A 15,087-nucleotide genomic window follows, 5' to 3' on the forward strand; every position below is an offset into this window, starting at 1 on the left:
CATTTTTGCACTGCTTGCTTGGCATTAACGTACAGGCCGCCGGGGCCTCAACCCGCCGCTACTGTGGTGGTTCTGACATTCTGCAGCTGCATACTATTGTTCGAGTGGAAAGTAAACCCCTCCTCCTCACCGGCACAACCAGTGGATCGAATCCTACACCCCCGCCCCCCCCCCCCCCCCCCGTTAGAAAACTCTTCCGGGTGTGTGTTTGTGTTGTTGTAATAACATACTGTACCCAAACCTGTCGCTGTTCAAAACGTTTCAGTGGCAAATGTGAACATTATATTTTTGGAATCATGAAGTGATTATTATTATTGAATGCATTGGTTTTGCTGAAGAAAAAACGGGGACTGACAGAGAAAAGGAAGAAGTTTGTGCTGAAAGTCGGAAGGTAGATACAAAAAAGAAAAACTAACTTAAACTGTCAACCATTGGGCGCTGTTCCTATTGTCTCTGCAGGCTGTTGTTGTTAACAATACCTGTATACTGTTGCTGCGAAACATTGTTTCTATTTCAACACTCTTTGAAGGTTGAACGATACACGTACTTAGCCAGTCAGTCTAGGCCTATAAACAATCATAAAGTTACCGACACGTTTAGGTTTTGATTGATTGATTGAAAACTTTATTAACAGATTGCAGAATGGGTACAGGTTGCAGACCAGAGAAATACTTTCGTCTTGTTTACATCAGGGTCCCCCATTTTCAATTCATCATACAGGTAGTTAGGCCTGGTGGCTTCTAAACAAGTTTTCTACAGCATTGGTCCTCAAACCTTTTTATGTCAAGGTAAGGACCAGCAATAATCTCAGGGAACCCCTATCTTAGAAGATCATTGTTTGTAGATGTGATTTAGTCCAGAATTCCATAGTCTATAATATAATGTAGGCCTATGTATGGGGAGATACAGTGGGAGAGGGTGAAACAGTCATTCCTGTATGCTCTCATTGGGCTAACTTCTTTAATGAATACAAATATTATTGAAATTAAACGATTACAGTTTTTTCTGCTCACACCCCTGGGACCCTATCAACTTTCTTGCTTTAGAAGAGCGTGGTACTAACTGAACTGGCCTGGCGAATTGGAATAAAATACATTAATTTAGTTTGACGGTTATTGAGTAAATGCGTTTGAATATGGCCACCGGTGATGTCTGGGACATTGAATTCTTGTGTTGTGTTCATTACTGAGTATCTGAGTGTACTTTATACCACACATTGAAATGATTTTAAAAAGACAGATTGTGCCTTTAACCAGTAGATGGGGCTGCGTGTCCACACAAACCCAGGTACAGCGTTGTGTCCCAAATGGGAAATAATTACTGATGAGAAAATGAATCTAGGATTTAATTCTTTTATTGATTGATTGATTGATTGATTGATTGAAAACTTTATTAACAGATTGCAGAATGGGTACAGTACAGTACAGCTCAATACAATTGTTAAGGGGATGCAGACCAGAGAAAGACGTTCGTCTTGTTTACATCAGGGTCCCCCATTTTCAATTCATCATAACATATATGACATATATGTTAGACTACTATATATTAGTAGTCTAATATATTAAATATTTATTTCAAGAGATCTCAAGTCTCATTGCCACTCATAAATGTCTTCAGGAAGTCTACTTGTCTCGATAGTTACATGAAACAAGACAAGACATTAAGATAAGATCAACTTTATTACGCCTAGTGGGAAATCACAGGATTCACTAAAACATTTAACGCATTCCAAAGGGCGGTTAAGGTGGGGCATGAGGTCCATTGAGATTAAAGTTACACATAAACAACCCATGAGCTAGTTTTGTATTGTAGTATGACTGGTGTATTATGTCTGTCCGTTCTCTATCTGCTTGGTTGGCCTGCATGTATCTTTTCTGTTTTCGTATTGTTCCTGTCTTTTTTGTTCCTCTTTCTTTCCCGGGCTGCGCCCCGGGCCGATGTAACTATTGATTGAGGGGCGCAATGGAACCCATAAACCTGATGGTGTTTGAGACAAATAATTGGAGAAACATTTATTATATCTCCATTGTTTTTGTCCATTGACCAATAGTTTGTGGTCCATTATTCACAAAACCCTTAAAGTGAGAGTACTGATCTAGAGTCACATTCAATCTGTCAGTTTGAATAAGGCCAAAGAAGACACGTGTTCCTGGTCATTGATCTATTCTAGAGTCAGAAGAATCAGTCTGTTAGTTTGAAGAAGGTCATAAAGATAAGTGTTTCCTGGTCACTGACTCCTGATCAGCACTCCTAGGTGGTATGTGAATGAATTCACAGCTTTTCAACGTCTCTCTCACTGGGAAGTGAACCCACACTTTCCAGAACCAATCGCTCTTGTTGTGACCCAAAACTGGTTCTGCTGCAACATATTGTTTTCTGCTGGGTTTTTTTTACCTGAAAAGCCCAGAGCACAGTTTATAGAACGGGTCAGAATAAAGAGTTGTGTTTGTGGCCTGTTCAGCCGAACGCACAATTGGAGGTGGGCTTCCCACTCTCCAGGACATTTACAATAAGCGTTGCAGGGCCAAGGCTAAGAGAATAACCAAAGACTAGTCACCCAAACAACTGTCTCTTTGAACTGCTGCGGTCAGGCAAGCGATACCGGAGCGGAGCCTCATGGCCAGTACAGAGAGACTCAGAAGGAGCTTCTATCCCCAGGCCATCAGGATGCTCTGACAATATGACACTATGTAACAACCCATCATCTACACTCACTGCACACACATCCACATGTGTACACACTCACTTTAAACAAACACTCACCTTACCACTCACTCTACTCACTTTAGACACTTTAACACACTTTATATTTATTAGTAAAGAGATTTGCACTACAATTCATACCTCATTGCACCTGACCTTACCCTAAGTTTGTACCTCATCCCATTTCTGCATTGTACCTCACTGTTACTCTTTTTACTCTGTATTGTATATTGTATATGTATATTGACTGAACACTTTATTTGACGTACTTTTGACTTTTTCTATTTTATACTTATCTATTTTTATCTAGCACACTCCCAGGCTCATACAGGGAACAAAGCATTTCATGATGAAGTATTCTGTATTTTACTATGACAATTAATAAACAAACTTGAACTTGAACTTGTTTTTCTCAGGAGAGGAGAAGAGGAGGATGGAGGATGATGGGCAGAGAGGAGGCCCCGCTGAGACTAGCATGCCCACAGATGGAGAGAGGCCGCTGGGGCAGGAGGAGACTGTTCACATGGTAGGTCAAGTTTCAAGTTAGTTTATTATTTGTCATAATAAAATACAGAATACTTTATGATGAAATGCGTGTTTCTGTATGAGCCCCTGAGAGTGTGCTACATACAGTAAAAAAACAGTAAGTAAAAAGTAAGTAAAGGAATGTTCAGTCAATATACATATACAATACAGAGTCAAATGAATAACAGTGAGGTACAATGCAGAAATGAGATGAGGTACAAAACTTAGGGTAAGGTGTAGGGATGTTCGATATTGGCTTTTTTACTGATACCGATATACCGATATTGTCCAACTCTTAATTTCCGATACCCCCCCCCCCAAAATAATTTCAGGTAATTAACATTACATATCTCTTGTTGTGGAATTAACACAACATTATGCATACTTTTGACAATAAATAAAATCAGAATTTGTTCTTACTTGCTTGCCTCGGTAAATAAAGGTTAAAAAAAAAGAAATAATTTTTGTGTACCGATAATTTCCCATATCACATTTTTATGCCAATATCGGCCGATAATATCGGACATCCCTAGTAAGGTGCAAATGAGGTATGATTTTATTTTATTTTGATTTGCTGTTTTCTATTTTCGTGTCTTACATATAGGTGTATGCCCAGCCCATATGGGCTTACAAGACACATAAACAATAAGTATACTAGTATACTTGACTTTGACAATAAGTTATATAGACCAAGATGGCCAAAAGAAAACACAATAAAATGTAATATAACAAGCTGTAAGCAATGTATGTAAAACAAGAGGAATTCATATACAAGTATATAGGCTATAGTGTGTTTTGTCTCAAAGTGCCATGCTTTTTCCAAAAATCCTGCAAAACTGAAGATCTCTCACAAAAAAAAAACTCAACATACAACTCTCAGACTGCCAAAACAAATCCGGATTTACAAATAGAATTTTCTCAAATAAAGCCCTCCTCAAATCGGTGTATAAGGGGCAATAAAAAACAAAATGATATTCATCCTCCACCACTCCCAGATCACAGAGAACACACAACCGCTCCTCCTCAGGTTTACCTTGGAATCTACCCACTTCCACAGCCAATGGCAGGGTGCCAGACCTTAACTGGGCACACAGAGACCTCTGTCCTCTCTTTAAATTTAACATTATGCAGATTTGTTCTTGACTGTCCGTTCAAAACACACCATTGTACTATGTATCAAACCTTAGACTGGCCTTCTCCTACTTTAAGAAGACAGAGACATTGGCTGCAATTGATTTTCAAATGTATCCATTCTGACTATCCTGCTTATCTGAAACAGTTGATGGTCCCTTTTTCTTGCACTTATCGTCTAAGACACTCTGTACAGTATTTTTTCACAGTTTCTCACATTTTCAAAAGCAATGGCCAAGAAATCTTTCATGTTCAAAGCCCCTTCGGACTGGAACAACCTTCCGGTGACCATTCGATCCATATCTTCATTTTACCTCTTTAAAAATGCTCTTTGTTCTAATTTTATGGTCAAGTGTACATACTTCCTTGGTGGGGCTCCTGCGCTGGTGAGGAGACGTGGGGCATAGCCGTCCTTTATGCGGGTGTTACGGGTTAGCTAGTTGGCTCTACTCCTATTTTTAGGCAGGGGGGGGCCAATTGGTTGATTTGGGGCGCTCGTTGGGCAGGTTGTTTGCTCCTCCTCTCCTGCCAGGCCTACCGGGAGGAGGTTGAGGTACTGGAACGCTGGTGCCAGGACAACAGCCTGCTCCTGAACATTGGCAAAACCAAGGAACTGATCGTGGATTATAGGAGAGGACAGCAGGAGACACACACACCACTGATGATAAACGGGGCTACCGTGGACAGGGTGAGCAGCTTCAAGTACCTGGGGGTCCACATCTCAGAGGACCTGACATGGTCAACACACATAGACACAGTAGTAAAGAAGGCGAAACAGCGTCTCTACCACCTGAGACAGTTAAGGAGGTTCAGAGTATCGGGGAAGATACTCCAGTCCTTCTACTCAGGAGCTGTAGAGAGCATCCTGACCGGAAACATCACTGCCTGGTATGGAAACAGCACGGCACAGGACAAGAAGGCCCTACAGAAAGTGGTGCGCTCAGCCGAGCGTACCACGGGTATTGCACTACCCCCCCTGCAGGTTCTATACAACAAGAGGTGCAAATCCAGAGCCTGCAGGATAATGAAAGACCCTCACCACCCCAATAACAGCCTGCGAACCCCAGCTACTAGGACAGAGCGGCTTAGGCTCAGCTTCTTCCCCCAGGCCATCAGAGCCATGAACAATGAACATTGAGTGCTCAGAACATTGAACTGTCCACACACAAGCACACATGAACACACACACGACACGCACACTGTGCACGCTCACACACGAGCAGCCACTTAACACTTTAACATGAGCGGGCACACACTCATGTCGCACACACGCACACTTATGGCCAAAGGAAAGGACACTTTAAATTAGAATAACAGGAACAGTGTATTGCACTACCAAAGCTAACTAGCATGTCACACATGCTCTGTAAATAACTATGTACAGATACCGAGATGTCACTCCATGTTACCTGCTACCTGTTACTGCACAATGTTGTTTTCTTCTTTTGATTCTATTATATGTACCACTGTATTGCACATCGTTGCGGGCAAGACCACCCGCATTTCATTGTATACCTGTATGCCGTGACAATTAAAACTCTTGACTTGACTTGACAGTCTTGGAGCTCAATATCTATTACATCCTGTATTCTACTAACCCTTTGAATGTTTTGTTGGGCCTTTCTCGCGGCGGCTGCCTGGCGGTGTCATCATGGGGTAAGCATATTTGTTTGCCCTGCGGTGGCACCGTCATGTGACTGCCGTGGAGTGGGCCTATTAGGATGGAGATTGAGACATATCCTCTTATCCTCTTATAATGAGACATATCCTCTTATCCTCTTATAATGAGACATATCCTCTTATAATGTGTACTTGTTCTGTTGTGTTTTTGTATGTGTCCTTTATTTTATTTTTTTGTTGTGTGTTATGTGTTCTGATTCTGAATTACATTGCACAAAATGTGGGACCCTCTCGAAAACGAGATACTGTATCTCAATGTGGTTTTCCCAATAAAGAATTTCAATATTAATTCATTTAAATTGACAGGTTCAGTAAAATCCTCATCTTTAATTTCAACATATTTTCTAAGTTTAGGTTTTTTCCATATAGTTTTTTCCTTCCACTTATCCTGATGGATTGTTAATAATTTTGTTTGAATTATGTGAACCTTACACTGCAGATTGTTCATAAAAAATCATACTTAAGTCAGCAGAAGAAAAAATCATGGACATCTCTCTTGGCCAGGGATGACCGTGTGCTCTGTCTCAGTTAAATATCTTTTTTGTCACCCTGTCATTTGGCAGCTGGACCAGGCGGTTCCATAACTTAACCATTTCACCTTTTTGCTTGACCAAGCATGAGTCCCAACTAGGGATGCTCGATATTGGCTTTTTTACCTATACCGATATTGTCCAACTCTTAATTTCCGATACCGATATCAACCGATACCGATATATGCAGGGTTTCCCCGCCCAAAAACTGAATAATTTCAGGTAATTAACATTACATATCTCTTGTTGTGGAATTAACACAACATTATGCATACTTTTGACAATAAATAAAATCAGAATTTGTTCTTACTTACTTGCCTGGGTAAATAAAGGTTATAGAAATGTTAAAAAAACAAAACGAAAAAAAATTTAATATCTTTTTGAAAACCGATACAGATATTTTCCGATATCACATTTGAATGCCAATGTAGGCAGATAATATCGGACATCCCTAGTCCCAACCCATGTCCCCTTCTATAGCTCCTTTTGCTGTATATTTATGGACTCCCAAGAAGTATCTCATGGCACGGTTCTGGATAACATTACACTCTGGTGCATCATCAAAACCCCATACTCCAGCAGCATAAAATAAAACAGAACCAACCAACCATTGAATCAAATAGTTGTGTAAATGTTGAAAACCCAAGGTCAGTGCACGCTTTCATTTTACTCAGCACACCCCCTAGGCCTAAAAAAAGAATGGTTTGTTTCCGGTTGCCGACCGACCCTGCCGATTTAGGTGCAACCCAATATATTTTATGAGTTTTTTTTTAAATAATAAAAAAAAAAAAAATCTTTTTTTGTGTGAATAAAGTTTCATAGAAATCTTAGTCAAACCTTTAGTATTATGGATATTAAACATGCTGGCAGAGTACATGCATCCATGTTGTTGTGAACATTTTAATTAAATAAAGAAATTCCCTATCCATAGTCGCCGTGGGAAAGAATAAAATAAAAAATTTAATTAAATAAATTCCCTACCTACCCATGGCCTTAACTGACAACCAACAGGAAACAAACAATATTTTTTGTTATGCCCTAGCGCCCTTCCTGTTATTTTTGACACCTAGTTTTAGTTTTTAGTTTTGTTTACTATGCTAACTTTGGTGTGTGTGTACTTGCGTGTGTGTTAAGCTGGTTGTATACACACACACACACACACATGTACGTTTGTGTGATAAGACTACAGTACCATTATGATGACAGTTTGTGAGATGACCGGTGTGGTGCTGGTGATGATGTCATCAACAGGTCTCTCTCTCTCTCTCTCTCTCTCTCTCTCTCTCTCTCTCTCTCTCTCTCTCTCTCTCTCTCTCTCTCTCTCTCTCTCTCTCATTGAGAAAAAACATAAAATGACACCAGCCTTATCCTTTAACCCTTTCACTACCACACTACAGAAGGTGTGAAAGCGTTAACCCTTTGTCGTGTGGTTGTGAAAGGGGTTAACCCTTTGGTAGTGAAAGGGTTAATGGCAGCTAAGATGATCCATCTGAACCAGAGGAACCCTGACCTTAACCCTTTCACTGCCACACTACCAAACGGTTAACCCTTTCACTGCGACAATACACAGAAGGTTAACCCTTTCACTGCCACATGACAGCCGGTTAACCCTTTCACTGCCCCACTACAGAAGGTTAACCCTTTACTATCACACGGTAGTGTGGCAGTGAAGGGGTTAGCGGCAGGCGAGATGATCTGTCTGAGACGGATGTTGGAGGGGAGGCACTGCGTACGTCACCACATACCTCGCCGTCTCCTGTTTGCTCACAACAACTTTGAGCTCAATCCATCCTGACTTTACTAACTAACTAACCCCTACTTCCCCCCCCTGCCACCTTGCATTTGGATCAGCCTGTCCCTGATACAGGTGCGGATGGAGGGGGGGAGAGACCAAGTGTGTGTAAGGGAGAGGGGTGATCACTCAGGGGGAAGTAACGCTAGGTGTCAGAGAGGTACATCATCAAAGACTCTGGTCTGACTCACTCCGGGAGGGGGTGTGTGTGGGTGTGTGTGTGTGTGTGTGTGTGTACGCGCGCGTGTAGAGGTATGGATATTTACATATTGTAAAAATAAATCGATATAAATACTTAATATGTTTAAGTTAATAAAAAAAATTATGATATAGCGATACCACTTCTGTGCTGCCGATACAGATTCCTGAGTACTCTAAAGGTAGAATCTGTAACTTCGTCAAACAGCGACCCCTAGGCCTTTGTCTCTCTCTCTCTCTCCCTCTCTCTCTCTCTCTCTCTCTGTCTCTCTCTCTCTCCCTCTCTCTCTCTCTCTCTCTCTCTCTCTCTCTCTCTCTCTCTCTCCCTCTCCCTCTCTCTCTCTCTCTCTCTCTCTCTCTCTCTCTCTCTCTCTCTCTCTCTCTCTCTCTCTCTCTCTCTCTCTCTCTCTCTGTGTCTCTTTTTGTTTTTCATTGAAGTATAATGAATCTGGATTATAACAACAGGAGGTCTGAGTTCACACACAGATGCACAGACATATTGTACACACACACGGACAGACAGACGCACGCACACACACACACATACGCATATTTCTTTGTGTGCGTGTGTCTTCTGGTCATTAAAACTCATCTGTGTCAGGTGACTATTTCCTGTCTCAGTGTTCCAGTGACCCCTGACCCCAGATCCCCACCAGCCAATGACCGAAGAGGGGTTGAGCGGAATTATCACACACTGCCAATCACAGCAGGGAGCTATCATCTCTGTGACAACCTTCCCGACCCTTTGATCTTGGGGGGGCCCGTGACTCTGATTGGTCTGTGAGAGTTCAGTTTCCCACGGCGACGAGAAGAGTCCACAGTTGATAGGCTGAGTAGGGGGATGATCTTAGTGAATGGAAGGTGGTTGTTGTTGTGGCCACTAGGACCGGCCGAAAGAAATTCCTATAATGGTCAATATATCTGGCTACATATTAGGGTTGGGTATGAGCACTGATTAACCAATTATAGATTTTGATTCACAAGGTCTCAAATTAATTAGATTTTTTCAATTCAATATTGTTCACCAACTGCTATGTTATAGAAGTGAGTTATAGAATATGTGATTCCCGCTGCATGTTAATACTTTGGGGGGGGCCCCAAAGTATTAGCAAATCAAGGAGAATGTGTCTCGGGCAGCGAATTCTACTTAATATTATTATGTTCTCTCTCTGCAAATAGACATGCCCTATATCTCTGAAAACATCCGAGCGCACACCGCGAGAAGTATTCCTATAATAACGCTATGAACCAGGCTGAATTCATTCGGAAATACCTATTCCAAATGCTATTTAGGGTTTGACAATAATTACACTAATGTCGCTATTTTACAATGCACTATAGTAAATTACGGGTCATACAGAACATGTCATTGTTGAAACTAATGCATGAAACTGATGAAAGCATAATGCCGTCCGTCTGCAGTCTTCATATTCTACTGCTGGGCGCCAGGTACGCACGGCCTGAGCTGTGCGTAAATATACGCACAAAGTCAAGCACACGTTCAAATTGATAAGTCCCACACATTGCTTAGAAGGGATCGTACGCACGGGTTACGCACATATCTGTGCGTACGCACCATTGATAAATGAGGGCCCTGGAGCCACTGATGGTTTTTAATCACTTCTCTTCCAGGAAGACGATAGGAACTCTAACCACACCGACAACGATGTCACTTCCTGCCAGACTGAGGCAGTTCCCAGGATGGAAACGGAGCAGAATGAAGGTAAGCCATTCACCAGTATAATGCAACCGATTAAGTCAGATGAAATACAATAACACAATAGTGTTCAGCCAGAGGGAAATCTTCAGTCTTAGATGGAAAGCAAACGGATCACATTTAAACACTTAAATTCACCATTATTCAAATAAAATAAAATCGAATTGATTTGTAAGGCCCGACAACACACGTTAATGTCCCCATGGGCTGCAATAAAAACAAAGTTATGTACATGCATACAAGTAAATAAAATACAAAATTACAGTAGCAATAGTATACAAGGAAAATTACAATACATAAGGGAGAGAGAAGGAAAGAGAGGGAGAAAAAGAGGGAGAGTGAGACCCAGAGGGAGAGAGAGAAGAAAAGGGGAGATGCACAGATGTTGTTGAATGCATCCAGTGAAATTAAAACATCAATTCATACTGTAGGAGCCAAAGCTATATATTTAGGTTATTGTATTATATGAATGTTTATATGTTTATTTTTTATAACCTTACATTGAACCGGCATTAGGAATATTGATTGGATTTAGATAAAGTCATTGAACCGTCTTATTTGTCATAATGGAACATTCTAGAACATTTGCGATGTCACAGTATGATGTCATGATCGAACGTTCTGGAACATTGGTGATGTCACCGTATGATGTCATAACCGAACATTCTAGAACATTTGGACAATGGACAATGTAGTTGATGACGGGGTCCAGTAGAAGAAGAAAAAGAAGGTGAAGAAGGAGAAGGAGAAGAAGAAGAGCCCATAAAAAGAATTGCAGAGGGCAGTAATACGCCACGATGCGTCTACACTGCCGGAAACTCAAATAAGAAGAAGAAGACAGAGCAGTGTGTAGCTTGAAACAGGACTGAACAGGACTGAACAGATAGACTAAACAACATAGACTGCAGCCTGCATTGCCAAGCCTACCGTTTTGCTGTGGAAAGAGCCGGCAAGTTGATTTACGGCTTTCCAGTGTGGAGGAATTTTCATGTGTCGAGTCGGCTGTGATTTTGGAGACTGGGAAAATACAGTTTTCTTACCTTGTAGTAGTAACGTGAATATTTAGGAAAATAGCTTTAGGACCACTTCTGTAAGGAAAGACCGCTTTGGTTTACACTGGAGCGGCTGTGGACAGTATTTTCTTTATCAACTCACAACTGTACTACTCACGAGTAAGCAACTTTAACCAGTAGAGTGGAACTTCGGCCCTCATACATACTTTTATTGTCAAAAGTATGCACACTGTTGTGTTAATTCCACGACAAGAGATATGTAATGTTAGTTACCGGAAATTATTTCTTTTTTGGGGGGGGGGGGGGATCGGTATCGGAAATTAAGAGTTGGACAATATAGGCATATTGGATATCTGTAAAAAAAAAAAGCATCCCTAGTTCTAACACCCAAATTAAGTTTATATTCTAGCATTGCTAGAAGATCTGAACCAGAATCAAATCTCATTTGGCTAAAAGAGCTCACACAAACATCCTGAACCATGGCTAAAAGAGCTCACACAAACATCCTGAAACATGGCTAAAAGAGCTCACACAAACATCCTGAAACATGGCTAAAAGAGCTCACAAACATCCTGAAACATGGCTAAAAGAGCTCACACAAACATCCTGAAACATGGCTAAAAGAGCTCACAAACATCCTGAAACATGGCTAAAAGAGCTCACACAAACATCCTGAAACATGGCTAAAAGAGCTCACACAAACATCCTGAAACATGGCTAAAAGAGCTCACAAACATCCTGAAACATGGCTAAAAGAGCTCACACAAACATCCTGAAACATGGCTAAAGGAGCTCACACAAACATCCTGAAACATGGCTAAAAGAGCTCACACAAACATCCTGAAACATGGCTAAAAGAGCTCACAAACATCCTGAAACATGGCTAAAAGAGCTCACACAAACATCCTGAAACATGGCTAAAAGAGCTCACACAAACATCCTGAAACATGGCTAAAAGAGCTCACACAAACATCCTGAAACATGCCGGACTGTCGTAGAACTGGTGCCCAGGGGAGGAAATTAGGCCACTTTACTCGCCAAATGCGAGTATTTTTTAGGTTTGGCGAGTGATTCATGAAGACCACTCGCCAGTCTGGCGACTAGTAAACAAAACAAAAAAAAACATTCTGCAATCACGGTCACTGGCATGTCTTCTGAGTGCTCGCTTTAGTTGACAGTGCCACGAGAGCACTGCACAAGACCCGCGGACATATATAATGTTTAATAAAAGTTCCCGCAGTACTGGCCAACCCGCAGACATATATAATGTTTAATAAAAGTTCCCGCAGTAGGCTACTGGCCAACCCGCGGCGGACATATATAATGTTGAATAAAAGTCCTGCGGTACGTTAAACACAGCAGAAGATGGAAAACAGACAGACTGACCAACGGGGAACTGCATCCAACCCTAGTACAACCCTTGAGTCTAAGGCAAGGACACATTTAAATCACAGAGGTGTATGTTAGTCTATTGTAACTGTACACCGGGGTGCCCATGTACATGTCAAAATACTTCCCAAAGGTCAGTGAATACCACAACCACTACACCAGAGGAAGCTCAACAAATCATGTTAAACCCAGATTCGGCTCAAACAAGGGACTAAACACGTTTCGCAATTATGCCACAACAATGTGGAACGCCCTACCCAAAGCTGTAAAGGAGCACCTACGGGAGGCTGCAATTCGAAACTGGCCACCGTAAATGCCCAAAACCCCCACCACCTCCTAATAGACAGTCTCCTCCCCACCGCATGTATATATTCCCTCCCCGCCGTATGTATATTTCTCTCCCACCCACCCACCCCCTCCTAATGAACAGTCCCCTCCCCATCATATGTATATACTCTGTCAGGATCTAGGGGTAACAGTACTGTATATTTGAATACCGTTTATGTCACAAATGTATCAGTACTAAATACCTATATGTCCCTATGCCATAAATGTCATGCATGTTGTGTATGTCATAAATGTCTATATGAATTGAAAATGGGGGACCCTGATGGAAACAAGACAAACGTCTTTCTCAGGTCTGCATCCCCTTAACAATTGTATGTATTGAGCCGTACTGTATTGTACCCATTCTGCAATCTGTTAAATAAAGTTTTCATTCATTCAGCTTCTAGTTAGCGTTTTAGCTATATAGCTGCTTGCTAGCTAACGTTAGCCCTGTGTGTGTGTGTGTGTGCTCAAAGCAGCCAGCCCCATGTTAGCCGTGTATCGGTTATGACTATAATGTTTCCAAAAACGCACCGGACTACGACGTAAGGTTATATGTTTTATTGCATGCTCAACAACACACCAACCGAACTGACGATACCACAACACTGAGGGTATTTCACAGCCCTGTCGTCCAGCCCGAGATGCATCCAGCTGCAGGACCGCAGAACCCATACGAGGCTCCTATTGTCCAGCCCACCGTGCTGTCTTAAAGGCACAGTGAACACCGTTGTGATGCCTACCCACCCAGATGCATACACAACATTGACGCGGCTTGACAACCGAGGTTCAAAGTTAACTTGATTGATTGATTGATTGATTGATTGAAAACTTTATTAACAGATTGCAGAATGTGTACAATACAGTACGGCTCAATACACATAATTGTTAAGGGAATGCAGACCAGAGAAAGACTTTCGTCTTGTTTACATCAGGGTCCCCCATTTTCAATTCATCATAACATATGACATACACAACATACAGATAGACAGTACTGCTACATCTATACATTTCACATCTATCTATACACTTCACAACATACTTCGGTTTTTTTGCCCAACCCAGTCCAACCCAGCATCTTTCACTGCCCAGTTCAGCCCAACCCAGTCCAGAATAGATCCCTCTTTCATGTTAATATGTTTTATGCTAATATTGTGAAGAGTAGAGACACTGTTATTAATGTTTTATGCTAATAAATATTTTAAAGAGTAGAGACACGGTGTGATTATTACTATGATTGAAAATCAATTGAGACGAAGACATACAAAGAAGTAATTATCACAATTAGCGATTTTTTTTGGCTGGTAAAAAATCTGTTTGGCTGGTTAAAAAAAATCAGCTACTCGCCAGTTGGCTGGTAAGCCAAAAAGTTAGTTTCCTCCCCCATTTCAACTGTCAATCAAAATAGAAGACAGCCTACATATTTCTACTGTTGCAGCTCAGTAGAACTGTTATCAAGTGACGGCCATGACATTCGTAAATCAACCCACTGGCCAAACTGATGTTGGGATTGTCATGGTAACTTGGACTGGTTGACCTTTCACCCCTCCAGTGATCCCTCAGAAGATGGTGATCGTCCCTGGCAACAACAGAACCCCGGCCAGCGAGAAACTGGAGAAAGTCCGCAAGTGGAGCATCACTACGTACAAGGTAGGGCTGGGCGATTAATCGATATTATCGATTAATTCAAATTAATGATTTAGGACAATTTATCGATTTTCAAAAAAAGAAAAAAAAATCTTTTCAAGAGTCACATTTTATTTTACAAAAAGTGATGTTTTGTGCAAGTTAGATTTGCACTTTATTAATCCCAATAGGGAAATTCATTCTTGTTTGATGATCAAGAGGCACCTTTTATTTGTTTTAAGCGAAGTTTGGTGAAAAAGCAAGTTATTGCACTATTAATCCCAATAGGGACATTCATCTTTGTTTGATCAAGAGTAACCTTTTATATTATATATATATATATATATATATATATATATATATATTATTATTATTATTATTATTATTATTATTATTATTATTATTATTATTATTATTATTATTATTATTATTATTAAAAAAAAATGTAAGTGAAGA

At 41.0% G+C, this 15,087-nt stretch overlaps 1 protein-coding gene across 1 annotated transcript in view; it reads left to right on the forward strand.

The window, feature by feature from the left end:
• The first annotated feature begins 316 nt into the window (after positions 1 to 316).
• LOC311235298 (arfaptin-1-like) overlaps positions 317 to 15,087 on the forward strand; it is a 25,115-nt gene continuing 10,344 nt past the window's right edge. Inside the window, exons 1-4 of the mRNA XM_084322719.1 lie at positions 317 to 391; positions 3,120 to 3,229; positions 10,192 to 10,282; positions 14,558 to 14,655. Coding sequence (XP_084178845.1) covers positions 3,137 to 3,229; positions 10,192 to 10,282; positions 14,558 to 14,655 — 282 coding nt within the window. The 5' untranslated portion in view covers positions 317 to 391; positions 3,120 to 3,136. The remainder of the gene's footprint in view (positions 392 to 3,119; positions 3,230 to 10,191; positions 10,283 to 14,557; positions 14,656 to 15,087) is intronic.

Source organism: Notolepis coatsorum (genome assembly GCF_963971535.1).
Source record: "Notolepis coatsorum genome assembly, chromosome: 1".
NCBI classification, from domain to species: domain Eukaryota; kingdom Metazoa; phylum Chordata; class Actinopteri; order Aulopiformes; family Paralepididae; genus Notolepis; species Notolepis coatsorum.